Below are 17597 nucleotides of genomic sequence, written 5' to 3'. Positions count from 1 at the left end.
TTTAAACTCAACAAATTACCTTTACTTACTTTCAGTAGGTAGGGTTTAGTGGTTTTCCAGCTTTAACAAGAGGTGGAACTATAAAATCATGACAGTTTCATGTGGCTTTTGGAAATGTAACAGCCACACAGGAATAACAACGTAAGAGAGTTCAGAGCAACACGCGGCAGCTGTCGCCCTTTCTCCTACAGTGCAGTGCCATGCAGCCACAAAAACGCGTTTCTGCAAACCCACGCACTAAAATTAATGGCGGTGATGGGGAACATGAGGCTGGGCCAGCCCACTCGAAGCTCTGTCCCTGGACCAGCTGCAGAAGCATGGCGATGCTGCAGCCTGGTGGATTTTCTTAAAATGATAGGTGCAGAGTTTGTAAGGTGCTGACACCTTGCAGAGGTCCTTCCTGCTCCCACTGGTCTGGCTCCCTGTGCTCGGGGAAGGACTGCACACACAGGTCTCGAGCTTGAGGGATCAGGCGTCACAGAAACACACGTTGCAGTGTGATGCTCTAAGATTTTTACATCTTAGCGATGGGTCAGCTCAGGGTAACTCTAACATTCCCTGCAGTTCAAATGCTGTGAAGAAGACCATGGGACTAGGAATGGGGAGGGGACGGGAGGAACCTCATTTATGTTTAGATGAGCAATTGTCTCTTCCGAAGATCTGAAGCCAGCACGACGATGTGAAGGTTTCATGTGAACCGTGGGGCCACAGCCTTCGCTACGTTAGCCTTGATCCCAATCTCTATGTTACACCCATTTTAAAATAAGAGAAGGCTCAGAAGGAACAATAATGATCTCTTTTCATTATTTAATCTTTCAACAAAAATAAGGTATTCAATAGTAGCACTACGTTCGAAACTCACTAAATGTTTTCTACCTGCTTTAGAGCAATTATTTGAATCTAAAAAATGAATCTGGGCTGGCGTGATGGCTCACGCCTGTAATCCCAGCTCTTTGGGAAGCCAAGGCAGGCGGATCACCTGAGGTCAGGAGTTTAAGACCATCCTGGCCAACATGGTGAAAACCAGTCTCTATGAAAAATACAAAAAAAATTAGCTGGGTGTGGTGGCATGCGCATGTAATCCCAGCCACTCACGAGGCTGAGGCAGGAGAATCGTTTGAACCAGGGAGGCAGAGGTTGTGGTGAGCTGAGATCGCACCACTGCACTCCAGCCTGGGCAACAAGAGCGAAATTACATCTCAAAAAAAGAATCTACAACCCGGTTGATACCCCCATAGTCTGCTATTAAGTATTTGTAAACACATATAAGTAGTTAAAATATGACTGGTGACTGGACATTTTTAATTTTTTTAAATCAGAAGTTAGGCCCATGCTTCCTAGTAACAACAGAGCTTGGTGTCTCAGGAATTACTGAAGCATTTCCAGATGAGCCGTATAACCACAGTGCAAGTGGTGGGGCCTTAGCGGAAAAGGGAGAAACTCTATCTGGGTCTTCAAAAAGACCACCAAAATTCAGAGGCAGGTCGTGGAGGACAAGGCCTTCCCTCCTGGTGGAATGGGGCAACCCTATCAGGGCTGAATACTCAAGCAGTCTGGGAGTCCATGACAGGAGCAGAGTCCTTGTGTGGGAAATAATTATCCCTACCCACACTCCCTCTACACCAGCCAGGAAACACATCCTGAATTCAACGCCCACAGGCTTCGAGGTGACTGGATTTATCCGGATGAAAATCTTCAATGTAGCTAGTAGCTTCAAGTGTTCACCTTAACCATTCTTTGTGTTTCTAATTTTTAAAACTGTTCATTGCAATAGAGATTTGCTATCAGGTATACTAAAATCCGTGAGTTAGTGATTTTTTTAAAAACCCGATTTCTACAAACAGGAAACATACGCACAGTTATTCGCTAGGGATGACTGTAACAGCGAAACATGGGGAACAGTCCAAACGCGCAGCCGGGTACCCCGCTGCGTGCAGAAGGTCGGGCCACACAAACCAGCGCCACAGGAAGAAGGTAACCGTGGCGAGCCCTGTGGGCAGCTGTGTGGTACGCGGCACGGGCGGTGCTGCTTTTCACACACCCCACCCAAGGGGCCCCTGGCTGCGGGCAGAGTCTTAGGGTACGGACACCTGAGGCGCATCCAAAGAGGGGACCAGAGAGAAGGTGGAGAAGGCTCCGGTGAAAGGCAGAAACTGGGACAGACAGGGTGTTTCCAGAGCAGGGGACGCCACAGCGGCCCAGGAGAGGTGTCATGGGACTGAGTAGGGGTGGCAGGCAGCAGCCGTGGTCCCAGGCAGACAGTGGGAAGAGCAGCTCTGGTGACAGGGGACCCAAGTGCAGGCGGCTAGAGGGGACTCCAGAAGATCTGGGAGGAGCTGGAGATTTCCGCCACGGAGCATCTTGGGTGTGTAAGTGGTCTAGGCTAGAAGAGCTGGCGGGAAGGCGGAGAGGGATTTGGGGGCCAGAGAAGTGCGAAGTGAGGGGGGATGCAGGTGGGAGCACTCTCCTCCAGGGCCCCAAGCACCGGCCACGGCAGACAAGGGTGAGGGAACAGGGCAGCTGCAGGTGTGAACCAAAAAGCAGCCTCTCCACCACACGGAGCAGGTGCCAAGGTCAGGAAAGCTGGATGTGTCCTGGATCTGCTTCGTCCCCTTCCATGCCCTGTCACACTCCAGCAAAATCTCTTCCCAAAAAAACCACCTGTGGGCACACATGCCAGGCTGCACCTGCTCCTGTCCACATCCTCCACTGCCCTGAGCAGGCGCCAGGGGAAATTGAGCCCCACACCCCCATGAAGCAGCGGGCGCCTTACCTAGCGATGGCAGAGCACTCAATGTGCCAGCCCGGCCTCCCGGGTCCCCAGGGAGAGGCCCAGAACACCTCCTGGGGTTTGGCTGCCTTCCACAGGGCGAAGTCGCTGGGATGATGCTTATCAGAGTCTGCTGCAGATGAAAAACGGTGCATCAGTGGGAAGAAGCCCAGTCACCCCAGCATGGAAGCCCAGATAACCACCCCACCAGGGAAACCCAGACAGCCACCCCGCCACGGAAGCCCAGACAGCCACCTCACCAGGGAAGCCCAGACAGCCACCCCACCAGAGAAACCCAGACAGTCCCCACCACGGAAGCCCAGACAGCCACCCCACCAGGGAAACCCAGACAGCCCCCGCCACACAGAAGCCCAGACAGCCACCCCACCACGGAAGACCAGACAGCCACCCCACCAGGGAAACCCAGACAGCCCCCACCATGGAAGCCCAGACAGCCACCCCACCAGGGAAACCCAGACAGCCACCCCACCAGGGAAACCCAGACAGCCACCCGACCAGGGAAACCCAGACAGCCCCCACCACGGAAGCCCAGACAGCCCCCCCACCAGGGAAACCCAGACAGCACCCCCACCAGGGAAACCCAGACAGCCCCCACCACAGAAGCCCAGACAGCCACCCCACCAGGGAAACCCAGACAGCCCCCCCACCAGGGAAACCCAGACAGCCCCCCCACCAGGGAAACCCAGACAGTCCCCACCACAGAAGCCCAGACAGCCACCCCACCAGGGAAACCCAGACAGCCCCTGCCACACGGAAGCCCAGACAGCCACCCTCACTACAGAAGCCCAGACAGTCACCCCCACCTCAGAAGCTCAGCTGGTCACCCTGGCCAGGGAAACCCAGCTGGCCACCCCGATGGCAGCCCCTCCAGCTGCTGGTGGGAAGCACACCCCAGGCTGTTTCTCTTCTAAGGAGCCCCACACGTCTTCACCTACTCCTGTTTCACCCAAGTGAGGGACAGGAGCACCGGCAATGCTGTCATCTCAGATGTACCAGCACACAGGGAGAGCTGGGCGCCCAGGAACCCACAGAGGCTCATTTCTCAGGAATGTACTATGTACTGGGTGGGGTTTCCCCATTTTTCTTTATCCTGTCTTATGAGAAATGCTCTGCTTATCAGTAACTGAGTTTCAGGGTTGTTTTTTCCAAAAAGATAGTAATCATACAGAGTGAAAGGAAATCACCAAATTATCAGAGGCCCCATCACATTCATAGGGTAAGATGACGCAGGAGGGGAAGTGAGACCACGTGCTCCAGCGAGGCAGCGAGCCAGCTCTGGATGGAGGGCCTTGGAGAGCACTCAGAGGGGCTCTTGCCCACCTGTAAAGGGTGTCCCTTCCCACCTGAGTAAATCCTATAGACAGCTCTGTCCTGGATTAAATGCTGGATGCCGACAGCCAGCTCAGTGCCATGCAGCTGTTCCGGGGTGGGCGTCCTACCTGTGAGCACACCACAGGGAGCCAGGAACATGCAGGTCAGTGTGGCCTCCCCCTGTCACGCACCCCAGTGACGGGTGCTACACAGAGCCAGGCCCTCCAGGAGCCTGCAGGTGAGTAAGTGACACTCACAGGCATGTGGACTCACGGGGAATGACGGAGGGCGTGTGTCACACCCAGGGAGGACTAGGTGCCCGGGGCCCAGCTGCGCAAAGTTGACAAGGTTAGGAGGAATGCATGGGAATTCAGCAGACAAATGGAAAAGGGGGCAGTTGGCCATCACAGGTGAGGGGCAGCCTGGACAGAGGCCACAGTGGGGTAGGCAGAGAAGTGCACCCCAATAAGAGCATGGCCCTAAAATCGCCATTTCCAAAAATCTGTCATTTCCCAGATTTCTCCATGCAAAGCATGGCTGCTTGTCTGGGCACTGGTTTAGTGTGTGGACAGGGCAGCATGGTCTCACTGGAGAGCCGCACGTCCTCTGTGGACACTGTCATTGATGGTCTCAGTGAGGGCAAACCCCCAGGAGAAGGAAGATCTACTTTTCATCCATGCTACAGGAAGGAACAACGCAGGTGTGTGATCATGTCAGGTAATGCGGCTGGTGGAGCCGAGACTCAGCGAGGCGCCCGTCACTGTGCAGCAAGGCTACCAGTGGTACGTGCTCACCAAAACCCGCTGTCCCATCCACCCAGGACAGGCAAACCACAGGTGCACAACGCCCCAATGTCACTCTTACCACCCAGGAGCACTGATATAGGCGCCTTTGATGAATTTGAAGACGCTGAACTGTTTTGGTGAAGACACAGATACTTTTTCTGGGTCGGACTGCTTTTTATTACTAGTCATTTTAGTAAGAATAACGTCCTCTGGGTATCCAAGCAAATAGAACAATTCCTACATAGTGCATGGAAATGAGAGCATCAATAACACCTTCTGCTGAAGGAAAATACAGGAATGTATTTAAGATGCTTAAGGACAGAAAATGTGGCCAACGAGTGTATTTCCAGCCAAACTGACTTTGAAGTAGAAGGCAGCACACTGTCAGCCACAGGCACGAATTCAGGCAATACCGTTTCCAAGGAAGGGCTCTTCCTTCAAACACAACAGGAAGAACCGACCTGGAGACGGTGGGAGGGGGAGAGAGGATGGGGTTGCAGAAGGTGGCGCGGGCAGAGGCTGGGCTCCGACATGTGGGCACGTGAGGGCAGGGAGGAGGCACGTGCATAGGAACCTCCTAACCATGGGAACCTTCTAACCATGGCAAAGCCTTTGGCTAAAGCAGGTGGGTGACCGCTGGGTATCCTGTCACGCACAGTGTCCTTAAGGGCCAGGATTTGCCACAGGGGAAAAAGGGAGCTACACATGTGAACAGACGGGGTTAATGAAACCACGTGGCCCTGAATTTGAGTATCAGCATGACCTATGGAGCGGACGCGTTCATTACCTTAGTCTGCAGGAAACAGACAGATGACAGCCATGAGCATCCGTGGTGCCCATGCTGTGTTCTCAAAACACCATTTTTCATTAACAGAAAAACGGGGCCTCCAGGAAAAACGGCTTATTCCAAGACAAGCCAGGAATATCTTACTGTCTCAGCCAGCCAGCCACAAAACATCAACTACAACAGGGCTGAGTGTAAGGGACTCAGGAGTAGCTCCCATCAGCAAAAGAGGGGGCAAACTGAGGCTCAACAAGGTGAGGGCAGCAACGGATTAACACAGCACATGCACTACAGCCCACGAGCTCCCAACAGTGAAAGAACACGGCCTGGTCACCGCCAGAGGAAGAGATGGAAGCCACCTCCTTATTTTGAAAACTGGTAAATTAAGGGAAAGATCCTGCTTTTCTTATACAAACTGTACCACTGAGTAACCAGACGAAAGTCTGCCTGTACAAAAGTATTCCAGCAAATAGGTCGAGCGCAGTGGCTCACACCTGTAACCCCAGTACCTTGGGAGGCCAAGGCAGGTGGATTACCTGAGGTCAGGAGTTTAGAACCAGCCTGGCCAACATGGTGAAACCCCATCTCTACAAAAAATACAAACATTAGCCAGGTGTGGTGGCGCACGGGTATAATCCCAGCTACTCCGGAGGCTAAGGCAGAGGGAATTGCTTGAAACCGGGAGGCAGAGGTTGCAGGGAGCCAAGATCATGCCACTGCACTCTAGCTGGGGCAACAGAGGGAGATTCCCTCTCAAAAAACAAAGGGAGGGGTAACAAGATGGCAACTGACAGAGTGGAGCTCCCTAAGCTGAGTCTTGCTGAACTAAGAAAAGGAATGTCTTGCTCATGGGTTTGGAGACCAAGGGAATAAAGCACCATCTTTTTGTTTGTTTTTTTGAGACAGAGTCTCACTCTGTCACCAGGCTGGAGTGCAGCGGTGTGATCTCAGCTCACTGTAACCTCTGCCTCCTGGGTTTAAGCAATTCTTGTGCCTCAGCCTCCCAAGTAGCTGGGACTACAGGCACGTGCCACCACGCCCAGCAAATTTTTTGTATTTTAGTAGAGACGGGGTTTCACCATGTTGGCCAGGATGGTCTCGATCTGCTGCCCTCGTGATCCACCCACCTCAGCCTCCCAAAGTGCTGGGATTACAGGCGTGAGCCACCGCGCCCGGCAGCAAGATGTTATCCACAGACTCCAGACTTATCTTTCAGAACATGCTGAAGAGGAGGCAAATGAAGATGATGTACTGGGAGATGAAACAGCGAAGAAAGAAACAAAGCCCACAGAGCTCCCTGTCAAAGAGGAAGAACCCCTGAAAAAACTGCTGATGTGGCAGCAGAGAAGAAAGCCGTGAAAGTTACATCTGAAATACCACAGACCGAGAGAATGCAGAAGAGGCGAACAATTCAATGGACCTGTGAGCGTGGAGAGTAAGAAAGCTGCTCAGGCAGCTAGGCTTGGCATTTCTTCAGTTCCAACAGAAGGTCTGTCATCTGATGACACACCTATGGTTAACCTGGATAAGCTGAAGCAAAGAGCTCAAAGATTTAGCATGAATGTCTCTTCAATCTCCAGAAGGTCTGAAGATGATGAGAAACTGAAAAAGGAGGAGCGACTGGGGACTGTCGTAAGTTCAGCTGGAACCGAACAACAGAGGACGCAGAGGCGAAGAAGAGGAAAAGAGCAGAGCGCTTCGGGATCGCCCGATGAACAGCTCTTGACACTTTCTGTTCTCCAGTGTGTTCGTTTCTGATGCTTCTTGGTCACATATGCGCCTACGTCCTGCGTCGCCATGAGGGGGCACGTACCCCAGGTGCACCCGTGAACTGCGGCAGCCGTGAGACTTATTGCTGTTTCAGCTTTAAGGTGGTTGTGTTTGTTTTTGATTATGTTGCTTGTCAATAAAAAAAAAAAATAGAAAAAAAAAGGTATTCCACAAACAAAGCAGAAATGATGGAATGGGAGTCGCCCACCATGCAACCTGTTTCTGCTGTGAAGGATCGAGGCCCAAAGCGGCCAGGGCTGCTGACAGAGAGAGGCAGAGCCCTGGCGTGTCTCCCGGTGAGGAATATGCCACCTACAAAGTAGCCTTCTCCAGAAATTTAGAACTGGATTAAGCCTCTAGATTCAACTACCAATTTGCAAAAAAACCACACAGGACGGAGGGAAACGTTACAGACACCACAGAACTCAGAGCCAGCGAAATCCCACTAGGGAACCGTGAGACGCAGAGCGTTTCTTCCTCAAATGAGCAGCAAGGGGGAAAAGCCAGGGGAGGAACATACAGACTAAAAACAAGAAGACACAAATATAAAACTGCTAAGGCTAAGCGTCATGCTAAGGGACAGGCGCCTGGGCAATAAACCCACTCAGAAAGGTGAGGAGGTGGCCGCTGTCAGAGTTAGGGCAGTGGTCGACCCCAAGGCGGGGCAGGGAGGCTGGCAGCCAGGGCCGAGGGACCCCGAGGACCCAGGTGCCTTCAGTCCCTTGCCATTGTCGTCTCCTTCCCCTAGGGGGTGACCACAGGGTCCCCACTGAACAAAATTCACGGAACCGGGCGTTTTTGTTTGTTTGGTAGAGACGGCAGAGGTCTCCCCACATTGCCCAGGCTGGTCTTGAACTCCTGGCCTCAAGTGATCCCCCCACCTTGGCCTCCTAAAGTGCTGGGATTACAGGTACGAGCCACCATGCCCAGCCAAGCTGAACATTTTTAAACACTGTTTTCTATTGTTGTATTATTATAACAATTTAAAATTAAAAAGAAAACAACATTGCTTGGAAATTACACTAAGGCAACAAAATTTTTTTTCACCGTATGTAAAAATGGTGAACTTATCTTTGTTTTGCATAATTCTATTTCCTAATGTTATACCATTATAAATTACATATGCTGCTTTTGCATAAGGAGATACTTTTTATTTTAAAAAGCCCTGCTGTGAGGATGTGGAAGGACAGGGACTCATTCATCGCTAGTGGGGATGCAAAGCGGTGCAGCACTCAGGAAGCAGCTGGGCAGTTTCTTACACAAAGAAACCTCTTCCCAGAGGACCCAGCCATTGTGCTCCTTGGCATTTGCCCAAACGAGCTGAAGACCTGCACATGGGTGTTTACAGCAGCTTGATTCGTAATTGCCAAAACGAGGATGGCCTTCAGTAGGGGAGCGGATATGCTGCCGTCAATTCAGACACGGGGATGTGACTCGTGCTAAAGAGAAACGAGCGCTCAGCCATGAAAAGACACGGAGGAAAATTAATGTGTATTCCTAAGTGAGAGAGGCCATTCTGAAGAGGCTGCACAGGGTATGACTCCAACCATATGACATTCTAGAAAAAGCAAAACTAGGGACCGTAGAAAGATCGGTGGTTTTCAGGGCTGGGATAGAGGCAGGAATGAGCGGACAGACCACAGAGGATGTTCAGGGCAGTGCAAGGATCCTGTGTGACGCTGTAACGGTGGCAACACGTCACGAAACACTCACCCACACCCAGAGCCCCAGTGCCGAGTGAACCCTGACGTCAGCTCCGGTCTTTGGGCGAAGCTGACGTATGAATGGTGGGGATCCTCTCAGTGCGGGAGAAGTGTGGGGACAGCGGGTAGACGGTATTCTCCGTACCTTACTCTCAAATTTGCTGTGAAGCTAAATGGCTCTAAAAAATAAATCTATTAAAATAAATAATTAAAAAAAAAAACTTCCTGATGCCAGAATGTACAACTCTTAGAAACTCCTCCTCCACATGTGCAAGCACAGCCCACGGCCTGCTGGTAGCCACGCCTCACACGTGGATGACGTGGGCTTCTGTGTTCCGGCCTGTGTGGGGAGCGGGGCGGGACACCACGGAGGATGAAGGAACGAACCTGAAGGGTCACTGCTATGAATGATCAGGATTCGTCGGACTGTTTACAGGGCAGAAAGACAGTGCCTAGAACCAGAAATACCTTGAACAATCTTGTGGGTTTGCGCCTGTTACTGTTCGGTTCCCTTAAGCAGAATCCTTTTAAAATTATTTTTAACTTAGTTCCATAAACTGCGCTTACTATTTCTTTTCCATAAAAATGGTTTTGACCTAACAACTCCCTGGAGCAGAATGGAGCAAGGAAGAGATCCAAATAGATGGGAAGTTTAACAGACGGTAAGACACATATGGGAATTAAATGTACAGTAACAGCAAAACACAGAAGAAAGTTAAAATATCATGCACGTGTATGAGGTTTTCACGTGCACTGAAAATCCTGGGAAGGAAACAGGAGACCGGGGACCGGCACTGTCTCCAGGGAGTGGAGCCAGGCACGCTGGTGGTGACGGTGGACGACGCCCCACTTGCCGTTTAAACTTTATGCCTCACAAGCTGGAGCCATCCACAGAAACTGAATTAAATTTAAAACGCAGCTGTGATCTGGGTGCGGCCAGTGTCTGAGCAAGAGGAGGGGTCTGCGCTCCAGATCTCATCTCCCCACAGCTGAGACCCGAGGCAGGGGCAGGGACCCACAGGGCTGGGCCCGGCCAACTCACCTGGCTCTCCAACTGGACCAGGGGCCACGCTGACCAGTTTGCCATACTTGTCTCCTCTCGACTTCAGATCGAAGTAGACGTTGCCTGTTTATAAAGGCAATTAAGAATTCATCACTTCTCAGTCTGAATGTCAGCATATACACAAGCTTACCATCTAACAAGTAATTAGAATTTAAATATAGAACACAGCATTTGGCCCTCATATGCATATGTAGTATTTATATGTTTATAGACAGGGTCTTGCTGTGTTGCCCAGGCTGGAGTGCAGTGGTACAATCACAGCTCACTATAGCCTTGAACTCCTGGGCTCAGGCAGTCTTCCCACCTCAATCTTCCCAGTAGGTGGGATTACAGGCATGACACCATGTCTGGCTTAATATATTTTTTTAACCAAAATTAAAAACAATACTATATGACAAATCGTGAGCACACAGATATGAAAGTGAAAACACAAATTAAGTTCTCTGTAAATTGTTGAGAAAATTATTTAATTAGAAAAAAGAAAAGTATTATCACTGACTTTCATGTAGATCTCAGGCTTTGTGTTACATGCCAGTTAGGAAAGACGTTCTTTCTTTACCCAGTCATCTTCTAAAGCTACCTTTTTCATTAAAAAGATCTGGAACGGCACTGCAATCCTAGCAGTTTGGGAGTCTGAGGCAGGAGGACTGTTTGAGCTGAGGAGTTCTAGACTAGCCTGGGCAACACAGTGAGACCCCATCCCCAAAACCCCAAAAAACATCATCCGCATACTGAAGTGTCTGTGAGGCTGAGTGCCAGGGTCCGCTGTGCAGACTGAGGTCACAGGGTTGTCCTTGCCACTTCCACCACAAAGCCTAAGGAAGCAGAGCTGGGGAGGAGGCGCTCAGAGTGGGAGCTCCGTCGAGAAGAAAGCGCTACCTACCAACCCATGCTCCGAGGCTGCCAGGCTGCAGCCGCTGTGTTTTCCAGGCCGTGTGTCTCCCCAGGAAGGAGGCAATGCTAACCCGGGCTGTGCCTATGGCCATTCTCGGCACCACGGATCCACAGCCACCATGCAGCACCCTCCAACCACACAGCAGCGCGTGGCTGCCCTCAGCACCCAGGTGTGGCTGCAACTTTTAGCCTTTACAAAGTTTGAGTCTTCACGTTCTTTGTGACTAACGCGGTTACTAATCTGCATCAGCACTGTCCTTACTGTGGACGCTGGTCTTGGTAAGACCAAGGAAACTTTGCAACTGGCAAACGCAAGCTGCAACCAGGACCTGTCTCACGTCCTCAGCACACAGGGACAGTACAGGCCCCCTCAGCACAGTGGTCACTGGTGGGAGGAAAGGGCAGGGTGACGTTTCCATAGGAAACACTGCCCTGTCCTTGCAGTGTCCTCCCTGGTCATTCAGGGTTGGCCCCCAGCTGGCACTCGATGCTGGGGATGAACCAGAGGACAGGAGGGGGACACCCAGGCCCTGGTAGCTGCTTTCTATGAAGTCAGAATACAAACAGTCCTTTAAAAGCCCTTTGCTGGAGAGAAACCACTCCCTTAAACAGGGGAAACGTTCCCCCTTACTTTGGTTTATGTTATCAATTTGCTGAGCAAATTGTTTTTCACCAAGAGTTCAAAGATCAAATCACAGCTGAGTCCTTGTGGAATTGTCACAAAGTTCAAATTACGGGGGTTTCAGTGAATGTAAGTGTATTCTGAATTAATATATTGATACTATCGTTAAATGTTTGTAATAAAACACAATAATAACACAGCGAACAGCATGCATTCCTAAAGCCTGTGAAGATGAGAATCCCTAAAGACTCACCAACGTTTATCGGTTTATTCCTAAAACAGAAGCACAGGCCTACACGTCTTATTTGAAGTTACACGACAGCAAAAAAGTAACTCCTATGTTTTCTGGTGCAAACTCTCATTCAACTACCAGAGTCCTTTAAAAAAGTTTTCTTGGAAACAAAATCTAAATATACTGGATTAGAACAAGCAAAAAGCCACTTCCATAAGCAGAGCCTACCCAGTGGGTCCTTGGGGCCTCACCTACTCGGCTTATGCTCCTGGCAGCACGCAGGAGGGACAGGCCCGTCCAGGACAGTGCTTTGTGCTTTCTCACTCACTGCAACAAACATTCAACACCTGCATATCTTCAGCCGTGGGCCGGACACCCTAAGGGGTCATTCAGTAAAGCAAGAGGTTTTTATGGTCTGAGAATTTATGATCCAGACGGGGACAAAATATGAACACGTTAAACAGCAAGCGATGGCGGTGCACAGCTGGCCGCCAAATGGTGCAGCAGAGACATCAAGGTTGAGAAAGTTCACGTTCAACTGCGCCTGGCGAAGGAGAACTTCATGGAGAGATGAGGCCAGGGTCAGGGTTTGCGGCCAGGATGGGTGGGATTTAGTTTAGATTTACGGCAGAACTCAAGGCTCAGTCATGGAAGCAGCCAAACAGCAGGACACCAGCCTTGCCTGGGGGCCACCAGACAAAGATGAGCATCCGCAAACCAACCCAACAAACCACCAGCAGTGAGCAACATGCAAATCTAAACAGACTGCTCCACAGAAGACTGACCTGTCGGCGTCTTCAAAGAGTACATGTGATTACCCAGAAAAAAAGAAAAAAAAGGCCGGGCACAGTGGCTCAAGCCTGTAATCCCAGCACTTTGGGAGGCCGAGGTGGGCAGATCACGAGGTCAAGAGATCGAGACCATCCTGGCCAACATGGTGAAACCCCATCTCTACTGAAAATACAAAAATTAGCTGGGGGTGGTGGCATGCACCTGTAGTCCCAGCTACTCAGAAGGCTGAGACAGGAGAATTGCTTGAAACCAGGAGGCAGAGGTTGCAGTGAGCCGAGATTGTGCCACTGCACTCCAGCCTGGTGCCTGGCGACAGAGTGAGACTCTGTCTCAAAAAAAAAAAAAAAAACTAAAAAAAAAAAAAGAGATAAAAGAGTCTACGAGGAGGGGAAAAAGTGAGGAGACGAAACCAACAAACGCACACACAGCGCACGCCTTGATGAGGTTATGGTGTGGGAGGTGGGTGTCAGCCATAAAAGAAACCTGGGGACAAGTGAGTACATTTACTATGGAGGACACGTGGTGCTCGCTGGAAATTATTCATTGTCTTAGGTCTGACCATGACATTAGGACTCCTTTTATGCAGAGATGTACGTTGAAGTGTCAGGGCTGAAGCGTCAGAACATCTGCAACTCACTTTTTTTGAGATACAGTCTCTCTCTGTCTCCCAAGGCTGGAGCACAGTGGGATAATCATGGTTCACTGCAGTCTCAAACTTCCTGGGCTCCATCTAACCTCTTACCTTAGCCTCCCGAGTAGCTGGGACTACAGCAGCATGCCGCCATGCCTGGCTAATTTCTATATTTTATTTTTGTTGAAAAGGGGTATCTCCATGTTGCCCAGGCTGGTCCTGAACTCCTGGACTCAAGGGAGCCACCTGCCTCAGTGCTGGGATTACAGTTATTAGCCACCATAACCAGCCTTGCAACTTACTTTTTTATTTTTATTTTTTAAGACAGAGTCTTGCAATGTCACCCAGGCCGGAGTACAGTGGTGCGATCTCAGCTCACTGCAACCTATGCCTCCTGGGTTCAAGCAATTCTCATGCCTCAGCCTATGGAGTAGCTGGGACCACAGGCATGTGCCACCAGACCCAGCTAATTTTCTGTTTTCTTAGTAGAAACAGGGTTTTACCATGTTGCCCAGGCTGGTCTCGAACTCTTGGCCTCAAGTGATCCACCTGTCTCTGCCTCCCAAAGTACTGGGATTACAGGTGTCAGCCACCACCCCTGGCCCTGCAACTCACTCTTAACGGCCTGTGAAGAAATGACAGCCAAATAGAGGGGGATGACCCGGGCTGACTTTTAATAAGAAGGGAGGAGGTCTCTGGAGGTACTGTGTTTCTCCCCAACTTTTTGTTAGGAAAATATCTAAACAAAGATGAAATAACACCACAATGAATACCTGTACACCTACCATCTAGATTCCACAACTGCTACCAAGCCTAGCTGTCCAGATGTACACCTCTCCCTGTGACTGGAAAACAATTTTACAAACAACTAATTCAACCATTTTGCAAAGAGACACAATATCGTAGAAAACCTCATGACAGCTTTGCTCTTGGAAGCCTATCAAGACAGACAGTAAATGTTCAGTATGTTCCCGCAACTCACAAACACATCCAGTTTCTCCAAATCCCAGTAATGTTTTAGTTTTAGGAACACAAATCGGCCGGGCACAGTGGCTCATGCCTGTAATCCCAGCACTCTGGGAGGCGGAGGCAGGCAGATCACGAGGTCAGGACTTTGAGACCAGCCTGGCCAACATGGTGAAACCTTGTTTCTACTAAAAATACAAAAAAAATTTCACTGGGCGTGGTGGTGCATACCTGTAATCCCAGCTACTTGGGAGGCTGAGGCAGGAGAATCACTTGAACCAGGGAGGCGGAGGTTGCAGTGAGTCAAGATCACGCCACCGCACTTCAGACTGGGTGACAGAGCAAGACTCCGATGCCAAAAAGAAAAGAACATAAACCCTACCTTTTGCTGTTGAATAAGCGTGCCCACGAGCAATGATTCCTTCAATGAAAGAAACGATCTGAGGAATATTTTCAGTCACCCTCAGGTACACGGTGGGCGGGAGAACCTGCAAGAAAGTGGAGACGTGACCGTATTTCCCTTGTGTGGAAGCACAGGCCGGCCACACCTGCTGTCACTGTTCACACCTGTCGCCTGCGTGGCATCAACGACCAGCCCCACACTTTACCTTCAGGGCTGCCATGTCTTGCTTGAAGTCTTCCTCATAAAGACTGGCGAGGGAAGCGGGGGAAATATTCATCTGCAGAAGGATTAGATGTGCACTTCATGAGTCTGGGGCATTCGCAACAGAACCACCCAGACATAAGAAAGCCCATGTTCACAACACAACAGCAAACGTACTCCGGCCACCTCCGGTGAATGGGGTGGCCACGTGGCCCCACTGTGCCTTGGCCTCGGGCTAGCCCTGGCCACTCACCAAAGCGGACACTCCTTTTAGGTACTGAACCTATCCTAGTAGCTTAGCTAGAGAAAAAGGCTTACTGACCCTGTCTTCTGGTTAGAAATAAATAAACAAGTCACAATTTCCATTATATAGTAAAAACAAACCACAGCTGGGTGCAGTGGCTCACACCTGTAATCCCAACACTTTGGGAGGCTAAGACAGGAGGATCGTTTGAGCCCATGAGGTTGAAGATGCAAAGAGCCATGATCATGCCACTGCAATCCCATCCTTGATGACAGAGTGAGACCCTGTCACCAAAACAAAAATAAAATAAAATAGAAAACAAGATACCAAGGATCCTCCACTTTTCGAAGACAAGGGCAAAATCATCCTAGTCTAGTCTATACAAGAAACTGGGTTCCTATCTTATCCCTTAATTCTCAGGAGAAAAGAAAATAGTCAAAAATACAGTAAAGAGGAGGCTGGGCGTCGTGGCTCATGCCTGTAATACCAGCACTTTGGGAGACTAAGGCAGGCAGATGACATGAGGCTAGGGGTTTGAGACCAGCCTAGCCAACATGGTGAAACCCCATCTCTACTAAAAACAGAAAAATTAGCCAGGCGCAGTGGCTTATACCTGTAATCCCAGCACTTTGGGAGGCCAAGGTGGGCGGATCACTTGAGGCCAGGAGTTCAAGATCAATCTGGGCAACATGGTGAAACCCTGTCTCTACTAAAAATACAAAAAATAGCCTGGCATGGTGGCACGCGCCTGTAATGCCAGCTACTCAGGTGGCTGATGCAAGAGAATCGCTTGAACCTGGAAGGCGGAGGTTGCAGTGAGTGAAGACGGTACCACCGTACTCCAGCCTGGGCAACAGAGTGAGACTTTGCTTCAAAAAAACAAAAATTCAAAACGAAACTTCTAAAGGAATATTTTGAAAGTAATTTAACACATTACGACTGAGATTTAATGGAGTACTCACTCCCTCGGGGCCCATGGCTGGGTTTCTGGAGATGGTCAGACCACCGAAGCGGTACGATCAATTCCGAATGTGGATGCCTTGGCGCACATCTGCAGCTCCTGCCACATTACCCAAGGAGGCTGGGATACAAGACTAGGTTCACTCATGCTATTTCATAACTTCAATGAAAAACCTCCATATAAACAGATGCACAACACACTGTGAAGCTCTGGAATGAGCCAGGCATCAAAACTGCTGGTCCTTCTCAAGGCCCTTGGGCCTCCCAAGCCCAGCACCTGCCACCTGCTAGAGTCTCTCTGAGCTGCTCCACGTAGCCTTGGGAACCAAGTCTTCTGATTTCACAGGTGAAGGAATTACGACTCTAGAATACTGAGCAACTTTCTCAAGCACAACGCCACGTTTGGGGCTACGTCCACACGTCACCCTGAGGCCCAGGTTCTCGAGGCCCAAGGCTCTGAATGGCACAGTCAACCCAGAAACCCCCACCAATGATACTCACTGAAGAAGGCAAGCTGGTGAATTGTGCATTGCTGCCCAGCTGTTATTTAGGCTTTGGGGTCTTAGGCAAATCAATAATCAAACCTCTTGAATTCAGTTTCTTTACAGCATGGAGATATTCTACCTAATAATCCCTTAGACTGATAGAAGAATAAGTGTGTATATGGGCAGGACAGCTTTGTAAAAGAAAACATTACGTAAATATCACATTAAAGAGAGAAAATACACGGCACCCGGCACACAGCTGGTACTCCAAAACGCTTCAGCCCCTCCTGCGGTACAGCCTGGCGGCAAAGCAGACCTTTACAACAATCCATCAATTAACTTATGTCTATCCAGGGGACAAAAGACCAAAGGAAAAAGCCCAAAAATACTGTTTTCTTGCCACTTCAGAAGTCTCAAATTTCAAGCAATTTTGAGCCTAAAGATCAGCAGGTGGGCCAGGCACGGTGGCTCACGCCTGTAATCCCAGCACTTTGGGAGGCCAAGGCAGGCAGATCATGAGATCAGGAGACCGAGACCATCCTGGCTAACATGGTGAAACCCCATCTCTACCAAAACTTCAAAAAATTAACCAGGTGTGGTGGCACCCACCTGTAATCCCAGCTACGTGGGAGGCTGAGGCAGGAGAATCACTTGAACATAGGAGGCAGAGGTTACAGTGAGCTGAGATTGCGCCACTGCACTCCAGCCTGGGCAACAGAGTGAGACTCCATCTCAAAAGAAATAAAAATAAAAAATAAAGATCGGCCGGGCGCGGTGGCTCACGCCTATAATCCCAGCACTTTGGGAGGCCGAGGTAGGTGGATCACGAGGTCAAGAGATCGAGACCATCCTGGTCAACATGGTGAAACCCCGTCTCTACTAAAAATACAAAAATTAGCTGGGCATGGTGGCGCACGCCTGTAATCCCAGCTACTCGGGAGGCTGAGGCAGGAGAATTGC

At 50.2% G+C, this 17597-nt stretch overlaps 1 protein-coding gene and 1 pseudogene across 5 annotated transcripts in view; one reads left to right on the top strand and one right to left on the bottom strand.

Moving 5' to 3' along the window:
* CARS2 (cysteinyl-tRNA synthetase 2, mitochondrial) overlaps nt 1-17597 on the bottom strand; it is a 67916-nt gene that overhangs the window by 37283 nt on the left and 13036 nt on the right. For 4 of the 5 annotated variants that reach the window (XM_012464754.3, XM_012464756.3, XM_012464757.3 and 1 more), the window contains 4 exons: nt 14953-15024; nt 14727-14832; nt 10187-10270; nt 2774-2903 (listed from right to left, as the gene is read on the bottom strand). In XM_012464754.3, the coding sequence (XP_012320177.2) occupies nt 2774-2903; nt 10187-10270; nt 14727-14832; nt 14953-15024 (392 nt within the window). The remainder of the gene's footprint in view (nt 1-2773; nt 2904-10186; nt 10271-14726; nt 14833-14952; nt 15025-17597) is intronic. The other variant, XM_012464755.3, reaches the window with a different exon arrangement.
* Nucleotides 4172-7386, top strand: LOC135268846 (SAP domain-containing ribonucleoprotein-like; annotated as a pseudogene).

The sequence above is a fragment of the Aotus nancymaae genome, unplaced genomic scaffold (assembly GCF_030222135.1).
Source record: "Aotus nancymaae isolate 86718 unplaced genomic scaffold, 86718_ANA_hifiasm-v0.15.2.pri h1tg000044l, whole genome shotgun sequence".
NCBI lineage: Eukaryota > Metazoa > Chordata > Mammalia > Primates > Aotidae > Aotus > Aotus nancymaae.
The sequence above is the reverse complement of the archived record's forward strand: the minus strand, read 5'-3'. Positions and strand labels throughout refer to the sequence as shown.